This window comes from Podarcis muralis, chromosome 3 (genome assembly GCF_964188315.1).
Source record: "Podarcis muralis chromosome 3, rPodMur119.hap1.1, whole genome shotgun sequence".
NCBI classification, from domain to species: Eukaryota; Metazoa; Chordata; class Lepidosauria; order Squamata; family Lacertidae; genus Podarcis; species Podarcis muralis.
In genome coordinates, this window is record NC_135657.1 from 80,712,795 (window position 1) to 80,730,127 (window position 17,333).

The following is a 17,333-nucleotide window of genomic DNA, read 5'->3' on the forward strand; positions in this document are numbered from 1 at the left end:
TCAGTGAACGGAGCAATTAAAAATGAAAGAAAATCCCCTTCAAGTACTTGCAAAGCCATTTTCCCCCCCGAGAGCTATTTGGGTCTCCTTTTAATGAGATGCACTCTGACTCACTGCTGAGAATGTTGTAGATTGCATTGTGCTCTGGACCTGAATAGGTAACTTTTTGCATTCAGTTGGTATTAATAAGCAACTGCAACCAACTTCTCTTTATGCTTTAGAGAAAAAAACTGCACATCTGCATTTCCTTCCCCTACAACAGAACTTTCCAAACTGTGTGTCATGACATGTTAGTGTGTAGGATTGTCATGTGAATGCTCCCAAGCTCCTCCTGGGTCTGGAAAGGGGTTAGTTTAACCTTGGGTTTGCTAGTAAAACTGAATTACTGTGTCGCAGTATGTTTCAAAAGTGTCACCAATATGAAAAGTTTAGAAAGCTCTGTCCTACAGAATCCCCATATGAAAGTTGATTGGAACTTCAGGTATGATATTTGCATGTTTGTAAGCAAAAGGTACTGTACAGTATCCATTTATTGGAACTTTGAATTTCCATCATAATAATTAAACAACACTTCTGATTGTTTTCCAGCCTAGTTGATTCATGGGAAAGTGATATGGGAGTACATTCTCTAACATTTCCATCAAAAACCTGCTTGGAATTGCTGCTGATACTGGCTCAGAGTAATGCTTCGCTGCCACCTTCCCTTCGCTGGATGAATTCTTTCCAGGTAAAGAAATGATGGCCTTTCCCATAATGTACCTGATGTTAAGAAGAGTATAGAATCCAGACCATTGTCCAAAACCATAGGTTAACAAACCTGAATATCAAACTACAGTTTGATCCTTGTTTGGTAATCTGGTTTGTTAAATAATTATAGTTTGTGCAACCCCTAGTTTGGCTTATATGGATGAAGTAGAAAACTGGTTTGTTACAAGGGCATCTATGCAAAAAACAAACAAACCCAAAACTACATCCATATACTGATTGTGAGTTTATGGAATCATTTATCTGATTTGAGATGAATGTGTTTACTGTTCCAAGCATAGATAAAGTCTCCGTAGTCTATTGGGGATTAAGAAGCTATGTGGTTATAATCAGTTTTGGTGCCTATATTGATATGTCTGCAAAACGGGGCCTCTTCTGGCCTTATCTGGATATAGTGTTTTCTCCTGTGACTGAGTGTGAGCCATGTCCCTGCTGCTATCTCTTGCTATATTGCTTGTTTCCAGTTAATACACAGAAAGCGGCATCGTGATGAGTCAGACCATTGATCCCTCTATCCCAGTATTGTTTACAGTGACCAGCAATGGCTCCTCAGGGTTCTGAGAGGACATTTCCTCCCCTACCTGGATATGCCAAGGATTGATCCTGGATTCTTACATGTGCAAAGCAGATGCTCTACTGCTGAGTTGTAGCCCTTAACTGCAGTCTTCAGCTAGTTTCTTGTTTTCACTTTGTTCACAGCCCTGGGCTTTTTTTGTGGGGGGGAGCTGCCATATTTTGGTGATGCTGTTGAAAGTGACTGGGACCCAAATGGTGCAACCTCTGTAAAGTTAATTCCTGAAACAGTAGACCCCCCCCCTCATCATGCTGTTTTTTGAGGCATCCTTAAATTTCAAAAACAGCTGGATCTTTTCTTTCTTCCTTAAAAACATTTCCAAGTCACCCTCTACCATTATTTATACTAGGGAAGCAATCAGTCTCCTGAATAAACTTGTACATTAAGTCCAAACCAGTACAATTGTACCTTGGAAGTCAAATGGAATCCATTCCGGAAGTCCGTTCGACTTCCAAAGCGTTTGACTTCCAAATCACAGAAGCTCCTGCAGCCAATCAGAAGCTGCAGAAGCCCCGTTGAACGTTCGGCTTCCAAAAGAATGTTCGAAAACCGGAACAGTCACTTCCGGGTTTGTGACGTTCGAGAGGCAAAACGTTTGAGAACTAGGCTGTTTGAAAACCAAGGTATGACTGTATTTGCAATTCAGCCCCTACCATCCCTTCACTTAGTAGTACCTTCATTTGTCTACACTTTGTTTCCTTTTTTCCTCAAGCTTACTTTTCCTTCTCCTTCCATTTTTCCTGGTTTTCAGACCTGATTCCTGCTATGCTACCTACTTTGTATCTTTCCTTCAGCGTATCTCGACTCAATGCTCTTTAGTGTTGCTTTTCAAGTTCTCAGCCTGCCCCTCAAAGTCATTCGCTTCCCTAAGGAAGTTGCAATCTCAAATTGGCCTTTTTGCACAGTAAAGGACTGCAGAAATATTATGATGCTTTTGTTTCCTGAGTACTTAGAATGTTCACAAACATTCTGTTCCACCGAATCTGCTCAGTCAGTTGATGTCAGAGCCTTCAGTCCCACAGGTTCAGTACCATAGAAATTTCTAATGAGGGAAAAAATCCAAAATCCACTATTTGCGAAATCCAGTCTTAAGTTCCAGCCCCAGTAAAGCTTGTGACTACTGCTTGACAAGGAGCAGAAAAAAAATCTCTCTCTCTCTCTCTCTCTCCCCCCCCACACACACACCATAGGTTATATAATCTCTAACCTTCAATGTGGAGTATTTATTTAAGTTTTTATGCTTCATCCTTCCTCCAGATAAGAGCACAGGGTGACTTACAAAACAACATATAATATAAACAGAAATATAAATAGAAAAGATTTATGTACTGTTAAACCAACAAAAAAAACCTCAAAACAGTTTACACCAAACAATATAACAAACTCATTGAAAATACTCATAAAATCAAAGTATTACTGTAAAAGCAAGTCAACACAAAATTGTATCAAAATAAAAATACAAACCAGCCAGCGATTTAAAAACACATATGCATCTTAAAATTGCATGTTAAAATAAAATAGAATAAAACCATGCATTCATTATGAAAATAGTGTAATAATAAGCCAAAACCCCAATGAGGGTCAACATCATCAGTATGCCTTTGTTGATCACTCTCCTTCCAACGTGGTGTTAAACATCACAAGTCGTGATCCTCAGTGTGCTATGCCATGATTAGCCTCTTTTACTTCAGTGGATCATGCACGTGCAAAGTGCTTACCAACTTCAGTGTTTATCTTCATTCTACACATATGACTGGGTATTCTATTATACCAGTAGAGAAATACCCTTTGTGTTGATGTGGAGGTTGCATGTGTGGAGGCTGGGTTTGTAAGATCTGAGAAGACTTTTCCCAAATGCCCTCACCTTCAGGGACAAGGACGATGGCATCTGGCAAAGAGGGTCTTCTCAGAGATAGTGATTTTCTTTGGAACATTCTTCCCCAAGAAGTTAGGGTGGCACCAGCACTGGTGTCTCAGGTGCTAGGCTGAAATGTATTTATTCAACAAGTTTTTAGCAGATAATTCATTGTGTCTATGCTGGCTATTACTCTTTACTCTCTCTTGTTTTAATCTACCTCAGTTTTCTGTTTCAGGAATGAATTATTTTTACAACCTTCTTATAAACGTTTTATTGTTCCATTTTACTATCTTACGTTGTGAGTCACTTTGAAAACTGGGAAAGTAGAAAAGCAGCGTATAAATTCATGAAACTCTATATAGTGGTACCTCTAGATACGCACTCCTCTAGCTGCGTACCTTTCAGGATGCGAACGTGGCAAACCCGGAAGTATTTTTCCGTGTTTCACCGTGCACACATGTGCAGAAGCGCTCTACGCGCCACGCACATGTGCAGAAGCTGTGCTCCGGTTGTGAATTCCTCGGGATGTGGACGGACGTCTGGTATGGATCCCGTTCGCAACCGGAGGTACCACTGTATTTATGTGTCTTTAAAAGTAAAATCCAGTACCCCAAACTTAGGATTAAACCCTCTGGCTACAACATGGCTTGCTGTAATCTAATATATAAAGTGAAAGTTGACCTTTGGACTACATTGGCTTCATATTTGTCGCTTGACTGAGCTTATGCACATGTAAGTTCTGAGCCAAGCTAGCTTTAAAGAGTAACAAAAATAGTTTTTAGAACATGATCTCCTCCTCTTCTCTCTCTCTCCCCACCCCCAGTTTCAGGCACCCATAAAACAAAACTATGGTCTACTTAATTCCAGCAATCCTTGTTTTACTTTGCAACCTTCAGAATGGATGTCTGGTGGATATTAAAGCAAAATACTTGCCTTTCCACAACAGCAGCGCTGAGAGAAATGTGGTAAATGGCATAATGTATCATCATAAAGATTCAGTATCTTAAGTAGTTGTGTGGCTTGGGTTTTGTTTCTGTTACTTCCTGTGTTCCTAGAGATAAGAAGAGCCAAGATAATGTTAGCAAATCACCAGCAGAGATTGCTTGTACCTTGGAAGTGCGTCTCTCTGTAATCACTTTTGTACCAGAAGCTCAGTTTTGTGCCAGAAGCTCAATTCTCTCGAACCATTAGCTTACACTGAACAGCTTATTAAATGTATATGGGGCTGGTTAATAGAACTTGTAGGTTTCTGTTAATTTTGAACAGAATAGTGATTTATAACTTTTAAAAAATTAATAGTGGTGATGGATAGTGGTGGTATTTCACCTGTAACTGGGAGGAAGAACTATCCAGTTGTAAAGTACCAGAATTAATATATATATATATATATTAACCCCACTATGTGCAGAGAGTTTTGGGTGGCTAGTTTTAACAGGACTTTGCTCACTACCCTGTTTTTCCAAATGTACTTAATATATTCAGTAAGGAAGACAGCCAGTGGCATCAAGTTAGGTTTGGACGTGGGTCCTGTGTCGCAAGTCACATCAGTTGAAAGTGATCCCATGAGTGTGGAAGCCAGCATTTCAGAAGGAAAAGAAGGGCTATCAGCATTGTCATTTCTGACAGAACTGATCACCAGTTTGGTGGGGGAGAAGAAGAATCCAGTCATCTTCTCCTATAACCACCCAAAAGGTGAACAATATTCACAGAAATAACTTGCCCTGACTGTTGGTGAAGTGGAGATTTGGGAAGATTTACTGTATACACAAAATACTTCAGATTGGGGCCAGTGCCTCAAGCATATGCAGACAGCACTTCTGTCATTACTAGGATTTACATTAAGGGTGCTTTGAGGTGAGTGAATAGGGATGCCAAGGCTAGCTTGAACTGGAGAGAAGTTCCACAAAAAAGTGCTGTGACATGAGAAATTGTTTTATGAAATTTGCAGCTCTCAGAGTAAAATGTTTTAAAGGAATAATGTGCATGTTAGTAATTATCCATCCCTTGCTTTAAGCAGGGCTGGCTAACATATGGCCCACTAGAAGTTGCTGAACCACAACTTTAATCCACCGTGGCTGTTGGCCATGCTGGGATTGATGGAAGTCCTAGATCAGCAACATCTGGGGAGACACAGGCTAACCAGCCCTGATCAAATTAAACAAAGTAGACACTGTAATAAAATGTATCTGATGTACAGGGATGCAATCCTATTGAACTCTGGCTTTGTTTTCATAGCTGGGCAAATACTGTTGAAGATGCTTGGTATTTCAAAAGAGAGGGCATGACCTAATTGGAAAGTTACATTCAGCATATGAAAATCCTTTACTTTATCACCAGACTTGCTCAGCATCCCATTCAAATGATGATAATCTGGTGCTAGGAAAACCGAGTGGCGCTGACATTCATTCAGAGAGGAAATGTACAAAATTACCGGGGCTCGCAGCCCATTACAAGATGTGGTTGTGAAACAGAAAAGCAATTTGGATGTGATGAAGTGTACTAGAGTGGAGAAGAGAAGTTATTAAGCTTGTCTTGTATTTGCCAATTGAAGTGTGAGAGGTGCTTTTGAGTGTGTTGCGGCTTTCCCTTCAAGAGGCCTTCAGCCAAATCCATAGTAGTTGTCTGCACTCTGAAATCAAAGCCCTTCATTTCATCATATTGATAGTGGTGATTGTGTCACGTTCCAATCAAGCTATCCTTTTTTAAACTAATTATCCCCTGATAATGGGCTGATTAGGCCCAGAGACATAATGACATGAAGCATCCATGGGATTAAGTGTGCTCACTATAGAGAAGAGAGAGGTCTCACCACCTTGCTAGAAGTACGTTGGCAGGTTCTGTGGGGCCATATTGAGTGCAGTAGCTGAGCAGGCCCCACCACAACTGCCTTAGGCTTTCAAATGGAATAAAGGGGGAGAACTGCAGCTCCAAAGTTGCCATGGACTCTTGGTTCTGAGTAACCACTTGCCCAATCAGAATTCATTTGGAGGAGGCACTGCTGTTGCTGCATCTTGTTTTGTTAATCTATGAAACTATTCTGTCCTATCTTTTGGTCCTCAAAAGGGCATCCCCGTTCAGTAAGCTTGGAAGAGCATCAATTTTGCAACAGAATTATTAGGTTACTAGGTGCAGCTATTTTTCTTCAAATTCTAAACTTTTCAGATAAATCCCACGATTGGAATGTAATAATGGAGGGATACAATCTATTTCAAAGAAACAGACCAGACAAGAAAGGAGGAGGAGTGGCGTTATATGTCAGGGATGTGTATACTTGTGAAGAGATCCAAGATTTAGAACCTCAAAGCCAAAGTGAGAGCATTTGGGTCAAAATTAAGGGAGAGAAGAATAACAGTGACCTCATTGTGGGAGTTTACTATAGATCCCCAAGCCAAACGGAGGACATAGATGATGCCTTCCTGGAACAGATGGCCAAGCATGCAAAAGGAAGGGAGATAGTAGTAATGGGGGACTTCAATTACCCGGATATTTGTTGGATGTCAAACTCAGCCAAGAGCATAAGGTCAAACAGATTCCTCACTGCCCTTGCAGACAACTTCATTGTCCAGAAAGTGGGAGAAGCAACAAGAGGAACAGCCATTTTAGATCTGGTCCTAACCAATGTTGATGACCTGGTTAGTGGGGTAGAAGTGGAAGGATCATTAGGCGCGAGTGATCATGCTCTTCTGAAGTTTACTATACAGCGGAAAGGAGCAGCCAAGCATACTAGGACTCAATTTCTCGACTTTAAGAAAGCCGACTTCATAAAGCTTAGGGAAGTGCTGGGTGAGATCCCATGGACAGTAATACTAAAAGGAAAGGGAGTTCAAGATGGCTGGGAGTTTGTTAAGAGGGAGATAGTAAAAGCACAACTTCAGGCAATACCAATGAGACGGAAACATGGAAGGTGCCTAAAGAAGCCAGGGTGGCTATCTAAAGAACTTTTAACTGAGTTAAGATTAAAAAAGGATGTGTACAAAAAATGGAAAAGGGGGGAAACCACCAAAGAGGAATTCAAACAAATAGCCAGCACGTGTAGACACAAAGTCAGAAAAGCTAAAGCACAAAATGAACTCAGGCTTGCTAGAGAGGTTAAAAGCAACAAAAAAGGCTTTTATGGGTATGTTCGTAGCAAAAGGAAGAACAAAGAAACCGTGGGGTCACTCAGAGGAGAAGATGGTGAAATGCAAACAGGGGACACAGAAAGGGCTGAACTCCTCAATGCTTTCTTTGCCTCAGTCTTCTCCGATAAAGAAAACAATGCCCAACCTGAAGAATTTGGAGCAAATGATTCAGCAGAGGAAACACAACCCAGAATAACTAAGGAGATAGTACAAGAATACTTGGCTAGTCTAGATGTATTCAAGTCTCCAGGGCCAGATGAACTGCATCCAAGAGTATTAAAAGAACTGGCAGATGTGATTTCAGAACCACTGGCAGTCATCTTTGAGAATTCCTGGAGAACAGGCGAAGTCCCCGCAGACTGGAGGAGGGCAAATGTTGTCCCTATTTTCAAAAAGGGGAAAAGAGAGGACCCAAATAATTACCGCCCAGTCAGTCTGACATCAATACCAGGGAAGATTCTGGAGCAGATCATTAAGCAAACAGTCTGTGAGCACCTAGAAAGGAATGCTGTGATCACCAATAGTCAGCATGGATTTCTGAAAAATAAGTCATGTCAGACTAACCTGATCTCGTTTTTTGACAGAATTACAAGCCTGGTAGATGAAGGGAACACAGTGGATGTAGTCTACCTTGATTTCAGCAAGGCATTTGACAAGGTGCCCCATGATATTCTTGTAAAGAAGCTGGTAAAATGCGGTCTTGACTATGCTACCACTCAGTGGATTTGTAACTGGCTGACTGACCGAACCCAAAGGGTGCTCATCAATGGTTCCTCTTCATCCTGGAGAAGAGTGACTAGTGGGGTGCCACAGGGTTCTGTCTTGGGCCCGGTCTTATTCAACATCTTTATCAACGACTTGGATGATGGACTCAAGGGCATCCTGATCAAATTTGCAGATGACACCAAACTGGGAGGGGTGACTAACACCCCAGAGGACAGGATCACACTTCAAAACGACCTTGACAGATTAGAGAACTGGGCCAAAACAAACAAGATGAATTTTAACAGGGAGAAATGTAAAGTATTGCACTTGGGCAAAAAAAATGAGAGGCACAAATACAAGATGGGGGACACCTGGCTTGAGAGCAGCACATGTGAAAAGGATCTAGGAGTCTTGGTTGACCACAAACTTGACATGAGCCAACAATGTGACGCGGCAGCTAAAAAAGCCAATGCAATTCTGGGCCTCATCAATAGGAGTATAGCATCTAGATCAAGGGAAGTAATAGTGCCACTGTATTCTGCTCTGGTCAGACCTCACCTGGAGTACTGTGTCCAGTTCTGGGCACCACAGTTCAAGAAGGACACTGACAAACTCGAACGTGTCCAGAGGAGGGCAACCAAAATGGTCAAAGGCCTGGAAACGATGCCTTATGAGGAACGGCTAAGGGAGCTGGGCATGTTTAGCCTGGAGAAGAGGAGGTTAAGGGGTGATATGATAGCCATGTACAAATATATAAAAGGATGTCACATAGAGGAGGGAGAAAGGCTGTTTTCTGCTGCTCCAGAGAAGCGGACACGGAGCAATGGATCCAAACTACAAGAAAGAAGATTCCACCTAAACATTAGGAAGAACTTCCTGACAGTAAGAGCTGTTCGACAGTGGAATTTGCTGCCAAGGAGTGTGGTGGAGTCTCCTTCTTTGGAGGTCTTTAAGCAGAGGCTTGACAACCATATGTCAGGAGTGCTCTGATGGTGTTTCCTGCTTGGCAGGGGGTTGGACTCGATGGCCCCTGTGGTCTCTTCCAACTCTATGATTCTATGATTCTATGATTCTATGATTCAGTGTGGAGCTCAAACTGTATATTTCATACCATTTTGGAAAACCACTGTCATTTAGTGTGGACTGTACTGACCTTGATAGATAGACCTGTGGTCTGACTCGGGATACGGCAGCTTACTATCTGCCCCACCACCTCCACATGTGCAAGTGAAAAAGCAGTATGGACAGTGGTTTAGGGTGCGAAAATGATCAGAGGGGAAAGGATTAATCAGCTTTTCTTGTTGTGCGTTTTTTAAAAATGCAGAAGAATAAGGAAAAACACAGAACTCTGTAACATGTAGTTTGAGTCCTAAGAATAGCTAGTATTGAAATACACGCTTTTGTTTCTTCTCATCTTTCTCTAGTTGGTTTTCCAGAGTGACACATTGCCATTTGCAGTTCTTCTATTTGAAGGATTGTGGAGTCATGTTATCAAGGAGGTTTCTCATAATGTGACACATGGTAATACGCCAGACAGATAAAGGAATGCTGTAACTTCTGTTTTAAGTTCATGTTTTTTAAAAAGGAAATGCTCACTTCGGTTGTTGGCATTTCTTCTTCCTATATGGAAAAGAGAAGCCTGGAGAAATAATATGGTCCCCTTTTCTGTTTAAATTTGTGAAATAATGTACTTTGAAAGTTTTGGTAAAGAGTCCTGCTGAACAGGCTAAAAAAAACCCCCGAAACGCTGCTGTTTCAAGTCATTTTTTATAGCCATGGTTAGTAAATGCACTTTCAGCTGTATTTCCCCCCAGCAAAGTGGTAGCTACTGACACCTTCAATTAATTGCAGGTGTCTGCTTCTTCTTGGGTGCCCTGGGGATATATCTCATTAGGAGATGTATCTCTTATTCTAAAGAATTATAGTTAGCATCCTCTTTAGAATTATCAGTTTAAGAAATATGTTTTATCTTAGTGCTAGATCCTTTTGTATGCATAAAAAATCATCTGTGAAGTTCATGTTTTGCAACTCTAAAAAAAAAAAAAGTTCAGAGTCAGGCTTGATTCTCACTGCATGCCTGGCTCTTTAGACCAGCGATTCTCAACTGGACCCCCGGATATTCCAAGGGGGGCAAAGGTGAAAATTGTGTAAATGGGGGGCCACAGCACGCGACTAGGGGCCCACAGAGGAAAGCAAGAAGTGAAGAAAACAGAGAAGTGACCGAGAAAAGAAAACAGAATATCTAAAAAGTTTCCACAGCTTTGGGATAAAGCAAAATTGTTTTTCATGGCATTTCCTACTTCATATTCGGTAGAATCAGGTTTCAGTCATGTGAATTATTTACTCAGCCTAACGCGGAATTGCCTTAACTGAATGGACAGAGGTGGTCTTCAGCTATCCCTCACAGCAATAGAACCGGATATAAAAAAGCTTGTTTCTGGTCATCAAGCACAAGTGTCACATTGATCGTGAAATACAAAGTATATTTTTTTAGGTGATTGTATTTTGTATTAATTATAAGTAAAACATATTCTGTTTACAGGCAAAACATTTAAATAGCTACCTTTCTACTGATAGGACGGTGGGGGCACGGTCAATAAAAGGCTGAGAAACAACACTACTTTAGACAAATGTCTGCAACATTTAATGCCATTAAAATTAAGACAGCTTTTTCTGGCTTTGCACATTTTGGGAATAGACGTGTTGTGGTTTTAACCAAAAATGCTTGATGCTTTAATTATAGAGTCACCCTTCCATTTCTCTATACTGTACTGTATTAGAACGCCCCTTGTCTTCAACTGTATGTTATCTTGGGCCTCAGGACTGTGCTGGTCTTATCATTTGATTTCCTTTTAAACTGGAAATTACAGAGTTTGGACTTGGGGCCCTTATGAATGCCAGACATGTGAGCTGTAGCTTCTTCCTGGAACTCCTACCCTGAACACCACAGCAGACTGTGATTGTTCCCATTTCTCACTTTGAGGTACTCCAGGGGGCAGTAGGTGGTCGCATGAAGTTTATTGTTAACAGCCTTTGAGTAAAGACATTAAACTTCCAGACTTCTCAAGACTGGCTAGTGAAGACTAGCCTCTGATGGCTTTCTTAAAAAGAAATAAAAATGAATTAGGAACTATAGTAGCTGGTTAGAGCAGGTTCTTTTTCATCTTTCCTTTTGATTATACTTCAAACAGTGTTAGTGATTTAAAGCCTTCAGATGCTATGAAAAGGAATGAGATGCTTATAGTTCAGTTCTTGATTACACTGTGAAGTTATTATGATGGTGCAATATTTTATGCTTGGCTAAGTATAGATTTTGAATAAAAGAATTTAATTACACTGAATAAATACTAGAGAAAGTTCTCCAGTTACATTTCATTAATGGTTCATGCTTCTAGCAATGAACTAATTTAATTTCATTCCTGCTGCTAAAGGTCTGTGTGTGTGTGTTTGTGTATCCCCTCCCAATGTTTTTATTGAAAATGTAAATCTCTTAGAACATAAATGCAAACGAAATGATACATATCTAACTACTTGTACATACTTTATGCTTTGCGCTTCTTGGTGCTGTTGGATGTAATAGTGTATAGCAAACTTCTGATTGCATTTCTATCAACTGTAAATGCATAAATTTGTAATATAATTTACCCACCAATATTTACAATTCTTTCAATAGTTATTGAGCTTCTACTTAGGTTACTTCTAATTGCCCTAAAAGCTGACCCATGATATACCATAATTAGTGAGTTTTTCCTCTCCCTTAATTAGTTATCTTCTTGTATTAACTAAATTCTTTAAAGGTTCTAACTGAATAGGAAGAAATTGTATTTTACAATCCCACTGATGTCAAGTCTACAGCAGGGGAGGAGAAAATCAACTTTTATTCTCTATCTGAACTTAGTATTTATTTGTAAAAACAAATTGCATGGAAATATTTATATGTATTTATTTGTAAAAACAAATTGCATGGAAATATTTCCATGTACACAGTCACCCAGCCTGCTTCAGTTTTGTATGGGGAGGGGAAGTAAAAAAGGGTTCTGGTATCATTTCCACCGAGTCTGCATTGCATGATCCTTTGTGTTTTCCAGTTCCCTGCATAGTGCATATTGTGAGAGTGAAAATACAGTGGTACCTCGTGTTGCGTAACCTCCAGCTTACGGAATCTTCGGGTTACGGCCACTGCAAACCTGGAAGTGGATTTGCCGCTCGCGCATGTATGCATAAAAGTGGGCCTCCGGTTACAAAATTTTTGGGATGCAGCTGGGCCTCCGGAACGGATCCCATTCGTAACCGGAGGTACCACTGTAGTAGATTGGAAGAAGCTATACATGAAGGTGCTTGCAGCCTATTTTTTCTTTCCCCTCCCCTTCTGCGAGAGAAATTGGGGCTATATGAGAAGAAAAAGGAAAGAGTAGATTGCCATGATGGACCACTGCTGGATTAAACCCTGTGGAGGCCTCTAGGCAGTTGAAATCTCAGGGCTCTCCTCACAAATTATATCATATTATTTTGATCCGTTGTCATGAGGTCCCTAAAAAGTGTGGGGCCCATAGGCTGGTGCCTACTCTGCCTATTTGGTAACCTGGCACTGGAATGGACTATACTATTTTATGCTAAAGAACCTCCTGCCCACAGGCCAAATGTAGCCCACCAGAAACTTTTCTAGGCCACACTCCTTACCATCTGTTTCCTAGCTGTTGGGCCAGTGATGGAGCAAAGCCTATCCACTTTGTACTGGCCACTGAGAATGTGAAACCACAGCCAGTGTGGAAGTAGATCAAGTTCATGAAGCAGTAACAAAGCACTCTGCTTCTCCAACCCAATCCACTGTTGCTTCCATGCTGTGAGAAAAGGGAGTCTTATATGCAGTGTAGAAGTAAAGTGTGGTAAAATGTGTGCTGAGCTGCAGTGTTTGTGTATGTCTCTCAACCCGGCATATAGATTGTGCGGGTGAATAACAGGTGGCGAGAGCAGCGTTGTTTGTATGGTGGTTGTGGCAGAAACGGGATCAGAAAAGTATTTAAAACCAACACACAATGTCTTGCTTTAATAAATGAGAACAATTTATCCCTAAAAGCTGCTCTTCCCCCCTAGTTTTTTTGGAAACATTTTGTGTGACCTACTTGAGCAAACATGAAAAATGGTTTTTCTATCCTTTTGTGACAGGACAAGCTTAAGGATGAGTTCCAAAGTCTCTTGGCGTAGGTAGCTGTAATAGAATGAGTATTAATTAATCTTTGACTGCTAATGCCTCACCTCTTCAGCATCTATATTTGTCTTCCCAACTCTTGCTAATTATAGGTAGTTTTTAAAGGGCAGCATTTCCCAAGGCTAATGCCGGATAAGTTCAAGAGGTCTTTTCAGTTTTACACACTAGAAGCACAGAAACTTACACATTTCTTGCCATAAGAGTTTCAAGAGTGATCACCATAAAACAACAAGGAGCTAAATTACATCCATGGTGTGAACAATACCAACATTCAGATATCTAGGTGTATAAAAAAGTATTAACCTGATGCTGAAAATATGTGAGACTTGAAGTCACGTGCGCTTCACTGGGGAGAGTGTTCTGAAAGCAGAGTGCTACTGCAGAAAAGGTCCTTATTGAAGAATCTGTATATTTTAGATTTGGAAGGTCATGATAATATTTTTTGGCTGGCATGCTTATTTGTGGTATGAAAAGGCAAAAGTAAATAAAGGTTTCTCCAAAACTTATTGGAGACTAAAACACCACTTTGGTTTTTGCCTTTGGAAGCCATAGCGGTGAAAAAGAAAAATACGATGGAAAGTTGAACAACTTATAGAAATTTGCTGAGAGAGGAGGGTGGAGAATTTAAATTAAAAGAGTTTAAGGATTTATCAGTGATGTTAACATGGTTACAATAGCTTCATTTGAATGAAGTATTTAAAAAGGATACGAAGCGGATGTTTGAGGAACAACTATCACAACTAGAGACTGTTAACAACTGTTAAACTGTAATGTTGAAGTTATATCTAAAATGTATAAGATGTTATTGGAATGGGAGACAAAGGACGGACAAGTGAAATATTCAGTGATACGTTGGGCAATAGATATTGGTCATAACATAGAAATGGAAGCATAGGAACAATTAGGGAATATGGATATAAAATTTACAGCATGTTATGGTTTAAGAGAAAATTATATGAAAATGTTATATAGATGATACCCAACACCTAGTAGATTGGCAAAAATGAATAAATCAAAATTGAATAAGTGTTGGAAATGTAAAGAGAAAGGAGGTATCTTTTCCATATGTGGTGGTCTTGCAATAAGGTTAAAGCTTACTGGGAAATGATATATAATGAATTGAAAAAGATGCTTAAGATTCATTAAAAAAAAAACCAGAAGCTTTTATCTTAGGAATTATAGAATCAGAACTACCTAAATAGAAATTTATTTATGTATGTGCCCATAGCTGCAAAAATGTTACTTGCTCAAAAATGGAAGGAGGAAGAGGACCCAGTGAGATAAGAATGGTTACTGAAACTAATGGAGTATGCAGAAATGGCAAAACTTACCGGAAGAATAAAAAATCAAGATAATAAACTTTTTAGAAAGGAATAGAAATGGTTTATTGAGTATTTACAAATAAACTGTAAGCAGATCAAGATATTGGCAGGATTGTTATATATTTTTGAAACTGCAGGTTTTTATTTGATATATATGAGAATAGATGAATAAAAGAATAAGAGAATTTAGAGTATGAAGGAGACGACAAAAATAAATGTAAAGAACTGAAGAAAGGGGAAGGGAGTCGAAGTTGGGTATGTTAAAATTATCATTGAATAATTGTAATGTATATAAATGAAAATTATAAATTATATATAAAAAAGAAAAGGTCCTTGTACAGCCTCTTTCTGCACCTCCCACAGAGAGCATAATAAGAGCATTTGAAGATGACCTGAGGGTCTGGGTAGGTTCGTATGGGCAAAGAAACTCCATTAGTCAATGGGGTCTTGAGCCACATAAAGCTTTAGAGGTTAAAGCTTGCACCTTGAATTTGACCTGCAAAGCTGGTTGCTGCTAGTTTGTTGATTCCATGTCACAAGCACTCCAGGGGACGGATTGATGCCTTCTGGGGAATAGTGAGTGCAGGTGCCTAACCAGTCCTGATGTGGAAGGAGAGCGTGGTCAATCCCCAAGGCTGGAGGGAATTATGGTTCAACAACACCTGGAGGGCCAGAGTTTGCCCACCCCTGACTTGATGCTTTCTGCTACTGTTCCATGACAGCCAATCCTGTTGGATCACTACAGCAGAAGCCAGAGTACTACCTTCTGCCTCTGTTGAAAGGCAGAACTATTCTGTTTCTAGGGCAACCAAAACAGAAGGCAGCAGCAGAATGAAAAGCTGGTGAGCTGGTAACTGAGAGGGACCCAGTGGAATATTAGTTAATTTTGTCTTTCCAATCTGTTTAAGCTCTCTCATTCTCTCTCTCTCTCTCTCTCTCTCTCTCATACACACACACACACACACACACACTGAGGCATTATCTTTCCTTTTTGTGTGCGCGCTGTGGTTTAAATTGCTTCATATGGAACATATGTGCCGCTACATTTGCTTCATTAGCTGAGGCATGTAGATATTTGTGGTAATTGCCTTACTGCAAAAGACAATTTGGAATTTTTGTTGGAGTCTCTCTCTCTCTCTCTCTCTCTCTCTCTCTCTCTCTCTCTCTTGTTCTAGATCACTGGCAGTGTTATTAGAAGCAACCCCAGTGACCAGACTTAGACATGGTTGTACCTTTGGTGAAAAGTCCTAGTGACACTCTCACACTGTTTCTCTATTTGTTTGTTTGTTTTCATGGTGCACAAATGAAAAGTGGCAGCAGGAAAATTATGCCCCTCTCTAACCCGGCTGCATGGCACTGCTTTGTGGTAAGGCTAGATCTGGATAGGCTTGTATACAATCCCTTGTAGGTCTTTGTCACTCATAATCTGACAACAACATAGGATGAACTGTTTATAATATGACTGCAAGGGATAAATATATACACATGCTCAGAATAAACTGGAGTTTTTACAAGGCCATTAAATGCCTGTTTTTAATAAATCGATTGCCCCCCCCCCCCAATTTAAAAGCTTTAAGCAAGTGGTGCTTTTGTTAATGCACACAGTTTCAAGCTAACTATTGCAGTTCTCTTAGTGCTGTTCTCATGTCCAGGACTATCCAGTATTACTTTCTATCAATAATACACCTTTTTGACACCTGGAAAAATAAATTATTGCACAGTCTATTCAGACAGGACAAAACAGTAGGTGAATATGGAAATCCTGTCACTAGTGAATTGCACATTCCCGGTGAAAACTGTTAGGATTCCTGCTCCGTGTTTGCAGTCATGAGATTGTTGTCTTTCACATGATGGTGTATGTTTTCTTTCCACAGTATGGGAAGTGATGGAGACAGGATGTTTTGGTATTACTGTATTCCGTGAAGTGGGACTATTGTCCTTTGTTTTCTCTCTTTGCTCTCTGATGAGAAAGAGGAAGGAGCCAAGTCAGAATGCTCCGAGTGTATTGTATGTAAATAAAAGTAGATTAGCCAAAATGCTATGCTACTGAGTTCTGTTACGCAAACTGCGAATACTCTGCGGATCCCTAAGTGTGCTGATGCTTCTTGGTATCAGTTACTGTGATGTTCGGGCTGAAGAAAGCTTTTGAAGCTCCCAAATGAACGACCAGGAGGGAGAGAACATGCCAGTCGGACATGTGTCTCTGCCAGGGTCCTACACGAGAGTAGGGCACTCCTAACATTGTAGTTAGATGATAACCACATTTGGATATTATTTGGGTGCTTATTCAAAATACCATAGTTCCTCACCCTGCAGAATTTCTGTTATTTTTTAGTTTGCTTATTGTATTGTTCTTAGGTCTCTTAACTGATTGTATCAGAAATCAGATGCCTCTTTGGGAAAATACCGCATTTTGACAAACTATATTAAAATGTAAAATTTTGTTTTATTAAAGAAACAAAAATTAAAAATGTATCTAAGAGTCAGACCATGGGACAGAAAGGCAGGGAAAGCCCCCCCCATCTCTGCTTTAAAGTAATAGTGTCCACCTTAAGAATTCGGTAACATATTTTTGAAAGGCTTCCTGTCACCCTATTTAAGAATTAAAGTCAGCAGCAATGTGTGTTTTGTCTTTGCTTTCCTTCTGGCCATGTCTTGGCATGCTTATGTTGGCATTAGCAAAAGAGGCAGTTTAAAGTAAACACGTGCAACTATTGATCTTCAAAGGAATACCATTCTCCATTTTGCCTTTTACCTCATATCAGCTGCCTAGGGGAGT

General features: G+C 40.2%; 1 protein-coding gene and 1 long non-coding RNA gene across 3 annotated transcripts in view; one reads left to right on the top strand and one right to left on the bottom strand.

The window, feature by feature from the left end:
- The window catches only part of UBE3D (ubiquitin protein ligase E3D), a 60,372-nt gene that overhangs the window by 31,721 nt on the left and 11,318 nt on the right, over positions 1–17,333 (top strand). Inside the window, exon 9 of one of the 2 annotated variants that reach the window (XM_028722879.2) lies at positions 589–727. The exons of the other annotated variant lie outside the window; for it this stretch is intronic. Coding sequence (XP_028578712.2) covers positions 589–727 — 139 coding nt within the window. The remainder of the gene's footprint in view (positions 1–588; positions 728–17,333) is intronic. 2 annotated transcript variants of the gene reach the window in all.
- Positions 4,144–17,333, bottom strand: part of LOC114593913 (uncharacterized) — a 46,667-nt gene continuing 33,477 nt past the window's right edge. Inside the window, exon 3 of the long non-coding RNA XR_003705823.2 lies at positions 4,144–4,248. This is a non-coding gene — a long non-coding RNA (uncharacterized LOC114593913). The remainder of the gene's footprint in view (positions 4,249–17,333) is intronic.